The sequence below is a fragment of the Aotus nancymaae genome, unplaced genomic scaffold, assembly GCF_030222135.1.
Source record: "Aotus nancymaae isolate 86718 unplaced genomic scaffold, 86718_ANA_hifiasm-v0.15.2.pri h1tg000006l, whole genome shotgun sequence".
NCBI lineage: Eukaryota > Metazoa > Chordata > Mammalia > Primates > Aotidae > Aotus > Aotus nancymaae.
Genome location: NW_026988417.1, coordinates 65737355 through 65754536, shown reverse-complemented (window position 1 = coordinate 65754536; position 17182 = coordinate 65737355). Strand labels below are relative to the sequence as shown.

General features: G+C 34.5%; 1 protein-coding gene across 2 annotated transcripts in view; it reads left to right on the top strand.

The window, feature by feature from the left end:
* Nucleotides 1-17182, top strand: part of ADAMTS3 (ADAM metallopeptidase with thrombospondin type 1 motif 3) — a 284605-nt gene that overhangs the window by 142591 nt on the left and 124832 nt on the right. For both annotated transcript variants that reach the window (XM_012464418.3, XM_064367847.1), the window contains exon 4: nt 1402-1558. In XM_012464418.3, the coding sequence (XP_012319841.2) occupies nt 1402-1558 (157 nt within the window). The remainder of the gene's footprint in view (nt 1-1401; nt 1559-17182) is intronic.

The window sequence follows — 17182 nt, the reverse complement described above, 5'->3', positions numbered from 1 at the left end:
ATCATGAAGGCAAGGGTAGAAGTGGCATGTGGAGATGGCATAGCCTTTAGGAATTTCCTGAGAGGGTTACAAAGGGGAAGAAGGGAAATCGCATACCTAGTTGTAGACGACAGAACAGAAAGGAAAGGACAGATTTGAGTGTAACAGAAAAGCTATCGTCATAGGCATATTTGCTGAATATATATATTTGCTGAATATATATGTATATACATGAATATATATATATATTTGCTGAAAACATGCTATTTGGTAAAGAACCCCTCCCTTTTGTTCCTATGTTGCTTGACAGTATAATGGCAAAAACATCAACATAATTTGAAGGAGTAAGAAACTCCTCCCTTGTCCCTGTTGCATGAGAGCCAGTAACCTCATGTGTGAAAATACAGAATAAGTCAAAGGCCTGAGAAAAAACATGACATCTCTAAATCTGATGTATATTTTCAAAATAATTACCATTTCCACATGAACACATTATTTATTCCAATTTTGTTTTCAAATAAACGTGCTTATATTTAAATTAATATGTCATATGATTGTATGATATTTAAAGTAGAAATACAAGCCACAATTACTTGACTATAATGTGGACTTGATATTTAAGAAATATTGCATTTTAGAAAACAAAACATCATTTATCATCACGAACACTGCTGGCTATATATAGCCCTGGTGTTTTCTGACTAATCAAACAGAGAACAATAAATAGGGGAACTGAATGTAAGGATAGGTTTTTCGGTGTGAAAGAATGCAGTTTGAGGCAGAGATATATAAATATAATATTAAAGTTATGATATTAATTATGAAGTTAAACTAGGACAAATATGAGTTAGTTCTTCAAATTAATAAACTTTAGAAATGTGGAATTTCTGCATAAGCTTAACGAGATTATTTTAAAGAAGTAACTTTATGTACTGAATGTAGCATAGAACTCATTTCTCACATACCACCTTGTTTGGGAGGAAGGTGTAAATAAGAAAAAAGTATGTGACATGTGGACAAGTGGTCCACAATGGGTTACTATGGGAAATCAGAGAGTTTTTGAATTTATGTGTCCCATATGATTCTTACTAGATACAAAATACCAAGTAGAATATATAAATGCACTTCTTTTGCAGTCTGATAAAATGTATATGTTATATGATTTCCCTATTCTCATCCTATGTAAATTTTGTATTCTATAATACCTTAATATAAATTTTTTTCATTTCTGTCATATGTGAATTTCTACCTTATATGAATTATTGATAATGAATTATTGATAATTAAAATTTATAGCCAAATGTGGAAAGAAAAAGCGTTAGTTTTCACAAGTCATATTCTTGACATTTAAAAAGATGTGCTTGTTAGCTGAAGATGATAGATACTTCTTTTTTAAATTAACACATTTTGTGCTTTCTCTAGGCTGGAATGATAAAAAGTGATAATGAAGAGTATTTCATTGAACCCTTGGAAAGAGGTAAACAGATGGAGGAAGAAAAAGGAAGAATTCATGTTGTCTACAAGAGATCAGCAGTAGAACAGGCTCCCATAGACATGTCCAAAGACTTCCACTACAGAGGTAGGCATCTGACAAAGTTTAATAATAAAATATAATTTTAAGATATGATGAAAACAACTCTCCCATCAAATAAGAGAATGTGATTGTTATGTGCTCTTGTATAATGTGGAGGTAGCAAAAGAAGTTTACATTTATAAATCATGACATTTGGCTTGCTTTTAAAAAAATGCATAGATTATTATGTTATAGGTATTTATTCCAGTGTGTTATATATCCATATGTTTATGACTTCTTTTAATACCTTTAAATTAAAACTATCAGTTCTCTAGATTATGTTAAAATTTGAAATCTTTGTGTTTTATACTTTCCAGAAGTATCTTAATTATGAATTATCAGTGTTATTTTAAACCTTTTAAAGGACGTATATTGGCATGGCAAAGAGTTGCATTTTGTCTTAAGACAAGTATGATGGATATATTTGAAAATAATAATGCTACTTGACTTTAAAATCTATTTTGCAAAACTTTTTACTATGTGGAGGAGACAATGAATCAAATTATTCTGTGGAGTTTTATTTCAAATTAGGCCAGAACTGCTAAAATTAAGTAAATTATGGTGCATCAAAGTTTACTATTTTTGTTTGTTTGTTTAAATGAAACCTCAAAGTGACTTATGATTAAGGAGATATACTTATGAATTAGACATACAATTTCCTTTGTGGAGGAAAAGGAAATTTGGGAATCTATTTTTTTTTTTAACCAAATCTCAAAAAGTCTGTTACGTTTGTCAGGACAACTTTCTTAATTAAGAATAAAGAGATTTGCCTTAGGGAAATGACATGGATATGAGTAAATACAGGTAATTTAGCAATAATTTGTCTTCTAGATTGCCTTTTGAGACTTGCTACCTAGTCATTAGTTTGATTTTCAGATGCTAACTTCTAAAATTCTTTACAAATGGATTAGTGCAATTTAAGATAACTTTAAAGTTAATCTTGAAAATTTTAAAGAAATTTCTCATTTGAAACAACAGGACCATATTAATTAATACAGTATTGTGAAATGTGTGCCTAGCTTAGAGAGTCACTGTAATGACTTTGCAGTTAGACTTGGTGTGAATAATAATAGCTCTGTACACCAAGTTGTTCTGTTACCTTAGATTAGTACTTAACCTCTCTGAGCCTCAGTTTTTTTCCATGAAAAAAGAAGTAATATGTATTGCACAATTGTCATAAGTATTAGACATAAATTGAAATTGCTTAATGTAGTATTCAGCAACAATGGGTGCTTAATCAATACTACCTGCTGTTATTTTATTAACTGTTAATATTTAATATCTTTGCTGAAGATTTGCATGTTAGGAGTTTCATTAAAGTTAAACCATTAGTCATTGTTTGTCTTCATGTGAATACTCTTAATTTTCATATTCTAAAAGTATCATTCTAAATCAGAAGACTGGTTATGTTAAAGAATAGATAGTAGGGTAGAGTGCTTTTTCTGTAAGTAAATCTTAATTGTTGCGTATTACTAATATCTAATACCTCTTTCAAAGCAATGGTTACATGTCTTTTAGGAAAGCATAGGCCACATGTTATGGAATTGTATGGGAGAACTGGATGCCAGATTAGTTACTGTGGCTGTCCTCCCATCAGTTTACACTGTCATAACCATAGTTTCATCAAGCTGTACCCTATTACTACATTTCAATTCCCGAAGGTATCTATTTCTATAAATATTTGTGAGACTTTTCATTAGTCTGATATTTTAAAAAGTAAAGATTATTTTTTCCTTGAAGTAGGAAAGATATAAGAAATATTATGTTTAATACCTAGTGTATTTTTAGATGATAGAATAGGGAAATTAACAGTCAGGGTACATATATATAAAGGAATTAGATATAATTACAGAAATTTGTAAAATTGCTTTAGAAAATTATTTAAAATGTCAATTTCAGTAATATCAACACACTCAGTTTACTTAAAAGTGCAGACACTGAAGACTGAGTTTTAAAATCATGAATAGAAGATTGCAATTATAGTTAAAGTAGGCCACAAACTAGAGTAATACATTTTGAGACAAGTTTCAATGGTTGTGGGTCAAAGCAAAAGGAGTTCCTTTGTCACCTCTCAATTACCTTAAATCTTGACTCATAATTGAATCATTCAGTTCTCTTGAAGTATTCCATGATAAACGTTAATATGAGCTTAATGATTTTCACCTTCTTATTTATGAAGTTCTGATTGAATTAAGTTGTGGATGATGTCAATTTACCTTCTTTTGAGAATCTTGAATTGTAACTGTGTATGTTAGAACTGTAACTCTGTTGCCTAGGGAAACAAGTGATTCAGATTCAGAACTTTAAAATTCTTCTTTTAACTTCTTGGTAACAAGGTGGAGAGCCAAGTGTTCTCATAGAACCAAATACCTTCCAACTGTAAATTAAGAATATATTTTTATAATGTATATCATTTTAAAGTGTAAAATTGAAAAAGTTTTAGGTTTAGAAAGGTATATTGATGTATAAATGAACCAAAGTACTATATAAAATAGTAGCTTTTCTGGATTAATTCAAGATTTTATTTTAGGAAACATATGAGGTCTTTCTTAATGAGTTATATAGGAAGAGGAATAAAATCCATAAGCTAAGACTTACTTGGAATGAAATGCGTTTGAGAACCATGGTCTCCATACATTTCTCTACCAGCAAGTCATCAGTAGGAGTTTTGATCGTAAGCAAGCCATTTCTGACCCTGCAGGAATTCATCAGTAGGGCCCATGTAAATATTCTGGCCTATTTTGTTATTTGTCACAGTAATTGGCTAGCTGCATTTCTTGATTTGTCAGTTTAGTTCCTCAGAACTGCCATTCATTTGAGTTCTGTAGTTCGTTGCAAGTGTTATAGGACGTGAACTATGCGATGGGGAGAGAGAGCCAAATGTACGAAAAGTGAAGTAAAACTGATCGAGTTTTATGATGGGGTAAATGTTGGAGGGGTTGGAGAGAGAGAGACAGAGAGAGAGAGAGAGAGAGTGTGTGTGTGTGTGTGTGTGTGTGTGTGTGTGAGAGAGAGAGAGAGCGACAGAGAGAGAGAGGGAGAGTTTTTTTAAGGAGGAGTCAGAATTCTACTTTAGAAGACTAAAGAATTCTCTTTCCAGAATTCAGGTATATAAATGAGAAACAGAAAGAAATAGGCTTGATAAAGGAAGATGATAAATCAGTACAATTTGAGTAGATTAAGTTAGATGATCTTTTGGAACACTGAATGAATTAAAAAATGCATGGTGTTATTTTCATAATCGTGTCCCAGAGGCAATGTATGAATGGCCTTCTAAACATTTCTTGTGGTAGGGATGGATAGAGATTAGCTTGAGAGTCAGGTAGCAGTGATTGGCTCATTGATGGTTAGAATATCTCTTCTTGCCTTCCACTTTCTCATTCTCAGCTGTATCACTGAGAATCTGAAGGTATACACTGCACAGAATTTAGAGCCTGGGAAAGATATTTGCTATAGATAATGAGGACTTTATGTCTTCAGAAAACAAAACTAAACCTATAAACAAAACAAAAATTATGCTTCTCCCACACTCAAAAGCCCTAAGTTATTCCACTTGACCAAATGAAAATATCTATTTCTATTCCCTATCTCCTAAGAATATTCAGCTGAGTTGCCAACAAAAGTCACAGTTTTGAAACTGTTAAGATACTGTATCATCTGGAATAATTCAACAACAACAAAAACAATCCCATATTTAGCGGATTCTCCTTCCTCGACTCTTAATAGAAAAATTATATTGTTTTTGCAATGTGAAAACATATGAAGAGTTGTTTAAAAATATATTGAACTAGGTAGTAAAGTAAAAAATGCAGTGCTCTGATTTAGAATTACTCTTTAAAGAATAAGATCTAAAGCAGTTTTACATTTGGCAATATAAATAATGGTCTCTTCTAGTGCAGAAGTGGCAAGTATTCATAACACATAGCAACTGCCAGTTTCTAGCAGATGAATAACATCCTTTTCATTAAACAAAAAACATAAACTTGGCATGCTTTTGATAAAGAAATTTGTCTACTTCGTCATGGTGGGAATGTTTAATTGCTTCTTTTTCAGATTTAGGAGTATGAAAATCACATTTTGAACCCCTTTAATTTGGACAAAATTATGTTACATTTGAAATTCTAATTAGTAACAATATATGTGATAAAAATTAAAGGGTCATAAATTTCACCTCTACTATTAAATCAATCATTTGCCTAAACTCAAAATAAAATATACCGCTGCCTATCTCTTTTTTTATTGCATTTTAGGTTTTGGGGTACATGTGAAGAACATGCAAGATTGTTGCATAGGTACACACATGGCAGTGTGATTTGCTGCCTGTCTCTTAAGAATGTTTACTTTGTCATCATTAAGGAGTTTGCTTTAGGCAGTCTATTCCTGGGGGGAAGGTGGCCTGAACTTGTATGACATCATTCAGCATTTTACATTTTTAATTTAATCCCTAGGCTCTATGCTTCTCCCCTCAAATTACTCACTATTCATTCACCAGAAGCTTTGTGTTGAAGTAATTTTTGTAATTGCATCCTACCAGTGGGAAACAAGGAATAGTAAGCCTTCTTTATCTCCCAGCTTCCTTTCAGGATTTTCATTTTCCTGCGTCAACCCAAGTGCTTATGTTGCTGGTGTGGTTGTCATGGTGCTCTGAAGGCGTGTTTTTGTCCCAGGTGGGAAACATGTAGAAGTCAGAAATTATTTGGGAGTTGCTGCTGGTTGCCAGGGAATGAAACGATGAAACAAGAACTAAAAAAACGAGATTATTTCTTATTTTATTGCTCTTAGGAACTTATAGGCCCAGAGCCCTTCCTTGAATCTGCAGACATGTCAATAGATTCTCTAACCTGCTGTATTTGGAAGTTCTCCTGACCTATGCCCTGATCAAAGAGAATCATTGGTGGGCTTTGTAACCCACACAAAAGTTGAACAATAGAAATTAATTTTAGTAGATGTTTTTTAATAAATGAAGTATGGAACATATTATTACTAAATTACCTAAGATATGTCAAGTAGCAATCATTATTTTGGGTAGGTGTTAGATTACAATTTTTTTATACCTGTGTTATCTTAATTAGCGGCCAATCATTTGTCAATATTAATCATATTTATGGAATCTATTGTCTGGTTGGTTTTGTATGCTTCATAATTGGGGTATTTATAACAATTATTGACAAAATGATGGCAATATGAAGATTGAATTATTACATAAAATAGGAAGCAGAGTGAAGTTTAAAGACCTTTCAGATGTGAAACATAAACGATACTACTTTTATTTTCTTTCATTAAATTGCTTTACTGAGTTTCTTCTGTCTTTGTATGAATAGATTCAATGAAAAGAGCTTCTTTGGGAGATATATAGACCAGGATTAAAGTGTTACAAATGTAACTCTGTATTTTTTTTTTAATAAAGAATTGCAGATGAAAAGACACAAAATGTGTTGAGATTTCAGAGCTCAGGATTACTATTTAAAGTTCTTGATCTTGCATTAATGAAGAAAGAAAATTGGGAGGTTTTATATATGTTTGACTAACTGGAGTGAAATTGAAGGCAGTAAACATATACCAGGGTGGAAAGCCAATTCAGATAATTTGGGCCAGATCTTGATTCTTAAATCAAATGATTGCCGACTCAGAAAAAGCTGTGTCAATTAGTGATTCATGAGGAAGCAGTTCATACCAAGAAAAAACTTTGCTAGTATTTAAAATGGACTTGCTCTTTTTAAATGTAAAACACACTCTTTTTATCAAAATTTAGTGTTTGCTTTCTCACATGTCAACTGCTTTTGCTTAGTGGGGGATAGACCCTTTTTTAAAAAAATTTTAAGTATGTTTTGACTCTGCTCATGCCAAGTGTGCCTCCTTAACCACATTTTAAAGCCTGTACTTCTTTTTATTTTCCAGGTACAATGATTTATAAACTTTCATATTAGTAAGTGGGAAGCATCTATATTAGGAATCCAGACATTTCCAATAATCTTGTTTCATCATTTTTATTTATAACTCAGGCGATCAATATATTTTTAAAAGATAATTTTCTATAAATTAGATGTCATTTATTTTTCTGTCGTTTTATTTTCCTTGCTGGGTCATCGTGCATTAACTTTAAACATAATATTTATTTATGAGAATAAATACTATCCACTGAACACGTTCATTTGGGATTTTGCAAATTGTGTATGTGTGTGATTGTGTGTGTGTGTGCGCGCACACGTGACCGCGTGCACACATGCACCCCCTACGTCTCTGTGGAAGGTTCAGTTAGGTTATGCTCACTCCTCTCTGTCTTCAGAGGATCTTCTTCTAAGTCTTCCTACTGGGCGTCTTCCTGATATATGGGGTAAAGGTTGTAAAACAAATGCTCCTTTAATGCATAATTTTGTAACAATAGCTGAATACTTGCTTTGGTTCTTTCTAGATACCAGAAATTTTACTCTAGTTTTCAGCTGTAATCTGTGTGGCCTAAATATTTAAATTTAAAAATTCTCAGTGGAATTTTTCCAATTTGGGACTATATGCTGGAAGTGTTTGTTTTAGGAATAATTGGAGCTATTTCCCTCAGTAAGATTGTATAGAGGTTATTGTAAACAACCGATTATATACAGCATGTTCCTGTCACTTTCAGCACCTAAGTATCTGAAAAAAAATGTTTTACAAGTCTGAATGAAGTATTTGTTCAAAAGAATTGTTTTTTCATCTTTCAGAACTGCTGTAACCACTTACATGCTCCCACACTAAGTTGTTCAGTGCTTTTGACCTGAGATATTTTTTATTTGAGAGCTGACTGATAATATCAAACATCTTAAGTCTTTGTGTACATTCTTTCTTATAGGACTATCTTTAGTTCTAAGTATTTTTCACCCATGTCCTGTGGAAGGCCTTGGTTCTCTCTAATGTGCTTTACAAATTACTGTGTATTCTTTGTCATGTCTCTGGGGCACTAAAACATTTTGCTTCCTAATTTCAGTCCTTTGTATCAGCACTTTGGCAAGCTTTCTTTTTATGTTTTTAAGTTGTGTCAGGTTTTATCCCTTGTGCCACAGGAATAAAAGCCATGTCTAAGCCCAAAGGTCCATGTCTCGCCAAATGGTGAAACAAATAACAAAAGCAGACTTTCATTATGTCCTGTTCTATGATACTTGTACTAATACAATGTCACTAATGGAAATTAGGATATTAGAACCACTTTTTAATTTCTTGATTCCTAACTTCTGGATGATGTAAAGGGAAAGCCAGTATGGGAATCTGTGCAGATATACATTTTCTTTCCTCATTTCATAAGCCTTGCCTTGGCTTCTGGGTCTCATGGGCAGCCCTAGTGCACATCACTGCTATGTGTAGTAAATGGAACTTTCTAATTTTGTTTAAAGAAAGTGTTAATCAGGCTGGGATATGTTGTTTTTGTCTCCTTTAATATCTCTTTCTCTTTGATGACCCAACATTTGAAAAATCAGTAGAAGCATTTGTGTGGTTCACCTAAGGTTGCTATCATCTAAGTTCTGCTGGGTATCATTACCTCACTCACCAGCACCCTTCTTCTTATGTATCTGAAAGCAATGTTCTAAATTGCTGCCAGCTCAGACTTACACATATTACTAATGGGCATCTCTGAAATATATTGGGACTATTTTTATAGATTTTCAATTTGAAACATAGAAATTAGACAAAATTATTATAACAATCACCCAGATTCTTATTGTGCAATGAAAACCCTACCTTCTTTGGATTTGTCATTTTTCCGATTATTATATTTTCCACATTATATTGAGACTCAGGACCTCAATACTGCACAGCCCACTTACAGTGTACATAAAAGCATTATTCATTCCCATTTCTTCATTTCATGACCTAATGACAACTACACTAAAGCAACTAACTCAGTTTGAATTAACTTCAAATTTCATATTTCAAATAGGGATTAAGTGAATGGGAAGCCAAGAATTTACTATAAGTAGTAGGAACTACAAAATGAACAGTCATTTTATTAATAAAATGATTGCATTGTGGTACTCTTTACAAATGTTCAAGGGTTAAATGAAGAAAAAAGGAAAAAATAGTTCAGCTGTCTTACAATGTTGATTGCTTCATATGTCTATTAAAATTTCTATGTAAAATTATTCTATGTTAACTGTAGTATGGGCTCCTTTGGCTGGCCAAGTAGGCACTGCTGGGCTGGCTATCTTTTCTGCCTGGTTTCTGCTAGGCCTGTTGATATTTACTGCCAGCTTGACTAGAGGCTGCTCTCATTAGTACAGCAAACCACCCTGAGTTCTGGCTGGGACTGCTATTTGTCCAGCCCATATAATCCACTCACTCACAGCTTCTGGTGTGGGACCACATCGACACTGATTCAGCAGCCCTCTCTCACAGGCTCCCCAGGAGACTCAGACATTGCTGTTCTTCTTGCACAGGAATTGAGGGTCGTCACAGCTTCCTAGGTTTATGAAAAGAGTGATGTCCTGGCAGCCCATAAAGTGTTCTTCCAGAATCCCCAAAACAGAGCAGGAGAAAAGGCTTTGGCTCTTACAGTTGCTTGGTGATTTGTATATTTTAGCCTCTTTAATCCAAATTAAAGAACCTCTCTCTAGTCCTTGAATCTGTATGTAAAAATCCTGTCTTTTAATCCTGTATGCTTAATCCTATCTCTCCCCTTCTGAGACTTGGCTTTGAAGGGAACTGGAAAGAAATTATAACCACTGTCTTCCCAGTTTCATTTATTTCCCTCATCCAGAGGCAGCCTAAGACCAAAAGAGCTAGGCTTGTGTTTTCCTTCCTCTAATTATATGCTTTTTTTCACTAATCCAGACTCATTCCTAAGACTTATGATAATCAGGACTTTCTCTACACAAGAGGAAAACAAAAACAGAAACAAAAGTTTGTGATATGGTCTCTAGGCCTGCTATTAATGTACTGTGTGAGAAATAGGAGTATTCAGAAAATTCTTCCTCTCTTTGTACAACCTAGCTTACGAATCTGTTTTTTATAAATATTACTTGAATCCAGGAGCTGATTATTGAGTCTCTTTTTATATATTTTTACATTGTGCTAAGAATGCTTAACATAAGATCTACCCTAAACAATTTTTTTTTTTTTTTTTTTTTGAGACGGAGTTTCGCTCTTGTTACCCAGGCTGGAGTGCAATGGCGCGGTCTCGGCTCACCGCAACCTCCGCCTCCTGGGTTCAGGCAATTCTCCTGCCTCAGCCTCCTAAGTAGCTGGGATTACAGGCACGTGCCACCATGCCCAGCTAATTTTTTGTATTTTTAGTAGAGAGGGGGTTTCACCATGTTGACCAGGACGGTCTCGATCTGTTGACCTCGTGATCCACCCGCCTCGGCCTCCCAAAGTGCTGGGATTACAGGCGTGAGCCACCGCACCCGGCCTACCCTGAACAATTTTTAAGTATACAATACAGTATTAACTACAGGTACAATGTTGTACAGCATGTTCCTAGGACTTTATTATCTTTCATAACTGAAACTTTTTACTTATTGAATAGCAATTTCTCATTTTCCCCTCCTGCTAGTCTCTGACAATTTTATTCTCTGATTCTATGTGTTTGACTATTTTATGTACCTAATATAAGTGGAGTCATGTAGTATTTTTCCATATGTGACTGTCTTATTTCACTTAGCATAACAACGACAAGGTTCATCCCTGTTGTCACATCTGTCAGGATTTCCTTTTTTTAAAAGGATGAATAATATTCCATGTATGTATATACCACATTTTCTTTATTCATCCATCAGTGAACATTTAGGTTGTTTCCACATCTTGGGTATTGTGAATAATGCTGAAGTTAACACCAGGATGCAAATATTTCTTCAAGGTCCTAATTTCAATTCTTTTGGATATATGCCCTGCAGTGAGATTTCTCGATCATATGGTAATTGTATTTTTTTAAGATTCTGAGGAGCCTCAAAATACTCTATTTTCTCTAGGAGCTTCAGTATTTACATTCCCGCCAACGGTGTGCATGTATTCCCTTTTCTCTGTATCTCCTCAATACCATCTTCTCACAGCCATTCTAGCAGGTGTTATGTAATATCTCACTTCTGTTTTGATTGTTCCCAGATTAGTGATGCTGAGTATCTTTTTATATGTCTATTGGCCTGTTTTACATTTCCTTTGAAGAATTGTCTATTCAAGTCCTTCACCCATTCTTTAATTGAGTTATTCTGTGTTTTTGTGTTTGTTTTGTTGTGTGTGGGGGTGTGTATTTTGTTTGTTTTGCTACTGAGTTGAAGGAGTTCCTTAGATTTTTTGGATATTATTCTCATATCATATATGGCTTGCAGATATTTTCTCCCATTCCCTATGTTGCCTTTTCACCCTGTTAATTTTCCCCTTTGCTGTGTAGAAGCTTTTAGTTTGATGTAGTCCCACTTGTCTATTTTTGCTTTTGTTGCCTGTGCTTTTGGGGTCATAACTAAGAAATCATTGTGAAGATCAATATCATGAAGATTTTTTTTCGCTTTCTCCTAGGAGTTTTATAGTTTGAAGTTCTTACATTTAAGTCGTCAATCCATCTGGGGTTGATTTTTGCATATGGTGTAAGATGAGGGTTCAATTTCATTCTTTGGCATGTGGATATTAACTTTCCTCAATACCATTCATTGAGGAGACTTTCCTTTCCCCATCGTATATTTTCATGGAGGACCAGTTGACCATGCATGGGTTTATTTCTGGGCTGTCTGTTCTGTTCCGTTAGTCTGTTTTCATGCCAGTACCATATTGATTTGGTTATGGTTGCTTGGTCCTAGATTTTGAAGTCCCATAGTGTGATGCTTCCAGCTTTGTTCTTTGTTGTCAAAATTATTTTGGCTACAGAGGGTCTTTGGTGGTTTCATAGTAATTTTATAATTGTTTTTCTCTATGCCAATAAAAAATGCCACTGAAATCTTCATAGGAATTGCATAGAATCTGTAGATCACACTGGGTATTTTGAGCAGTATGGATATTTTAACAGTAAGTTTTCCAATGCATGAACATGGGATGTCTTTCTATTTATTTGTTTCTTTTTTATTCTTGATGCAAGAATTGTAGTGTGTAATATTCTCCATCCCTTTCCTTTTTTCTTCATTGACACAAAGCCTCCCAGCCATTTCTTAGGAATGATTATTAGGTAGTTTATCTATGTACCAAGGGAGGGAGGAATAATTATATTTTCCATATCCCTATTATACAAGTTCTAATATTTATGTGGTTGACGTTGTAGCTTCAAATTGTTACAGTTGCAGAAACCCTGTGTGTTCAAGGGTTGTTGAAAGGACTCTTGTTAGAAGCTTTTTATTTTTTAATGTTTTTTATCTTTAAGTTGGGACGAGGAATGATAAAATATCAAATGCAAAATAGCAAAAATTAGGGTTAAGAATAAAATTAATGTTAGAAAAAAAATTTTTTTTCTGCCTAACTCAAGCACACTTTACCACATAATTTTTCACTTATAACGTCACACATACAGCTTTGACATTATGAGAAACTAGGAGAACCTTGGAATTTTCAGTTTTCTGATGTCTGAATATCCAAATTTGGGATCTTAATACTACTTGACTCATTTTTTTTCCATCTAATATCTGCAGATATTGAATTTTATCCCAAGTTCCACAGAGTGTTATGTGTTAGTAAAAAAGGAATCAAATTTTCTTCATCAGAAACATTATATTTTATTTTTGATATTATTAAAGCTACTTAGGGCTATCTATGCACATCAGAGGGTACATAATATTAACATAATCACCATGAAGCCATATACTTACTTTTGCAGATACATTTAACATTTTATCCAGAGATAGAAAAGTGACAGAGGTACCATGTCCAGGCCTCCCTCAGTACAAATAGGGAGATCATCTGTTTTAGTCTTCTTCAATTCTTGGCAATAACAAAGGAAAAATTAAGAGCAAACATGATGGCAGTTTCTTACCTCAGGTACCCAGTTCCAATGACTAAAGCTTACAGAACAGTTTTACTGTGATATACAGCAGAGAAACTAATAAACTAATGAGGATGGGAAACCATAAGTGCTCAGTGTTTAGTCCTTTGGGATTACCCCCTCATATTTCTAGGTATAGAGACTAAAATATATGACCTAGGTGTAAGCAAGTATTCCAGAAAATATATTTTGATTAATATAAGAACACTTTGTATTGAGATGGGATCCGGCACATTTTCTGTTCAACCCCCTTTCGACCCCTCCCACCCCACCCGCCAGACCTTAATGGACATTCCTATAAAAGATGTTTTACAGCTAAAGGAAGGTAATTCAACTGTGTTACATTTCTTAGAGTAAACTTAGCCAAGGATATTCTGTAAAAACAGATTCAGACATTCGAATCTGATCTTTTCAGCTAGTTTTGAGATTAGATATTCAATCTAGGTCTTTATGATACTAAAGTAATAATAAATCTAAGCATGACCTTTTTTGTTACAAGACTACCTAACATATACATCTTTAATAATCTTTATTATTTCCTATATTACAGAAAGGAAAAAAGAGCTAACATGTTTCAGCTAATCCATAAGAAAACTAAAATATTTATCAGAGATGGACTGGGTGTTTATATTGTATGCTTTCAAAAACTATGAATACAATATTAAATTGCAAATGATAAATTTTAGATGAAAATCTAGGTTATTCTTGATGCAAGGTACATTATTACTATCATTTATTTATCAAATGCTCAATATATGCTCTTTTATCAAATAGTATAGCATACTTCAGTAAAGATTGGTTAACAAAGATACAACTAAAACCAAATCATTGTGCAATTAGCATTATAGTGAGTGATCTCGAAAATATAGGTTGTGTGACTTTAGAGATATTAGTGAAGGCTCGAGTATTTTAGGGACTTCATGTGAATATTAAAAGATGCTTGGGTTTTGATTCAAGATACAATGACAAGGAGAAAGGAGGCCATTCCTGAGGAAAGAAGACAAAGTTTAGACAGAGAACTAATGGTGATAGTATGGGGAAACTGTTATTATCAATAACTCTTAATAACTGAAAGTAAAAAAGGCACATAGTGATGTAATATTACCTCGATGCTGTTTTCATATTAACTAATTCAACTAGATTGATTCAGTGTCTTAGCTATTATTGTTCTGGTAAATATTTCTTTCTTTTTCTTTTTTTTTTTTTTAGTAGAGTTCATCCCAAGGACTTAACGTTAAACAGTTTTGTAACCTTGGTCAAGTTACTTAACCTATCAATGCTTAAGATTCCTCATCTACAAGCAGATAAAATAATGTTTACTTCAAGTATTGTTCTTTGAATTAAATCTAATATTGACTTAAAACAATTAGCTTTAGCTTCTCATACTTACTAAGCCCCCAATAAAAGTTAGCTCTCTCTTTTTTTTTTAAATCACACCTACATCTTTCCTTTGTGATGGTTTTATAATCTTACAAAGAATTATCAGTCATCTTTCTTTGAGCATGTAGTTTGTAGCACATTTTCTTTTGTTTTTTTTTTTTGAGATGGAGTCTCACTCTGTCTCTCAGGCTGGAGTGCAGTGGCGCGATCTGGGCTCACTGCAACCTCCGCCTCCTGCGTTCAAGCAAGTGTCTCTGCCTCAGCCTCCCAAGTAGCTGGGATTACAGGCACTCACCACTACGCCCAGCTAATTTTTGTATTTTTAGTAGAGACAGGGTTTCACTGTGTTGGCCAGGCTGGTATTGCACTCCTGACCTCAGGTGATCTTCCTGCCTCGGTCTCCCAAAGTTCTGAGATTACAGGCATGAGCCCCCATGCCTGACCTGTAGCATATTTTCATCACAGTATCACTTATTGCTCAACCCTAGCATCATTCAGATGCCATGTCTCATGTTTATACTCCCAGCTTTTAGGGAACTACTGTCCAATAACATTTTATGTGATGATGTAAGTGTTCTAAATTAGTGCTGTCCAGTATGGTAGTAGCCACTGGTCATATGTAGTTATTGAGATGTGACTAGTGTGACTGATGAACTGAACTTTTAATTTTACTTAATTTTAATTCATTCAAATTTATATAGTTGCATATGAATAATGGTCCCTGTATTGGACAGTATGGGTCTAGGATCTGCACCATTATATATATTATGTGTGTGTGTGTATATATATATATATGTGTGTGTGTGTGTGTGTGTGCGCACATGTGTGTGTGTGTATGCATGTGTGTGTATCAAGACGATATATATCTTCTTGACAGTTTTCTAAGTTCCCCCAGAAAACTTATTTTATTTGAGTCTCCCAAGAATTACATTAAATAGGTGGGATTACCCTAATTTTTCATTTTTGTTCAACATTGCTTACTCAGGGTCTAGCACAGTGCCTAGTACAGGGTAGGTCTTTAATAAATATTGATTGAACAAATGAATGATGAGTGATTCTGATACTCAGAAATGTTAAGTACCTTGCTGAGAAATATATATATATACACACACACACACACACACACACACACACCTATATGTGTACATCCTCTTCATGATGACACTTCATAGCAGATTGTTTCTTTAAGTTTTCTGTTCTTTTGTCTCCTGATATCCTCAATGTAGCCTCCTTATCCCTTACTATATTTGATCAGTTGTTTTGAGTCTCCTTCTCTTACAAATTAGTAGTGAATTTTTTCTTACACTCAGTTGTATCCTACATAGTTCACAGGGGATGCTCTGTTTAGTGCTTCAGGTATGTTCACTGAATTTCGATGGTCTTCTCTAGTACCGGTTTTGTGATCAGAAAGATGTGTGTTCAGATCGCACCTCTGCAATTATCAGCTCTGTCACTTGCAGCACGTTAATAAGCCTCTTTAGATATCACTGCCTCATCTATAAAACTAAAACTCTGCATGTCTCAAGATGCTGTTAATAATATGGTGCCCTACATGAGATGGGCAGTTAAGTTCACAATTTATATCCTGTTCTCCTCTCCCCTTTTCCTGTCTTACCACAGCCAAAAGTATAGTTGATACACTTTGTGTGTGTTGTGTGTGTGTGTGTGAGATGGAGTCTCGCCTTGTCACCCAGGCTGGAGTACAGTGGCATGATCTCAGCTCACTGCAACCTCTGCCTCCAGGTTCAAGTGATTCTCCTGCCTCAGCTTCCTATCTGGGATTACAAGTGTCTGCCATGGTAGCTGGCTAATTTTTTGTATTTTTGGTAGGGACGGGGTTTCACCATGTTGGCCAGGCTGATCTCAAGCTCCTGACCTCACGTGATCCACCCGCCTTGGCCTCCCAAAGTGCTAGGATTACAGCATAAGCCACTGTGCCCAGCCAATATAATTTTCTTATATTTGTCTCAGGTAAGAACGGTTAGAGTCAGATTATGAAGAACCTTATTTTACAAGTTTAAAAAAATATATTCACAGTTGTATACTGTAATATGTATTTTAGAAAGATCTGTCTTTCATTCACGCGGAATTCAGAATACACTCGTGGAGTATAGAGAGGGGTGAGAGAGTGGGGACAGGGCAAACAGCTTGGAGTGTTTTCCCCTGGAGGGCTGTAGTAATTGAGGTGAGAGGTGATGAGGGCATGCGATGTGTCAACTCTAATGTGAAAAAGAAGGAGTGGATTTGCTTGAGCCCATTTTAAAAATCAGGGCAGACGTTTTTCTGGGGCTGCTTTGACATAAGGCTGTTTGTGATCATTATGA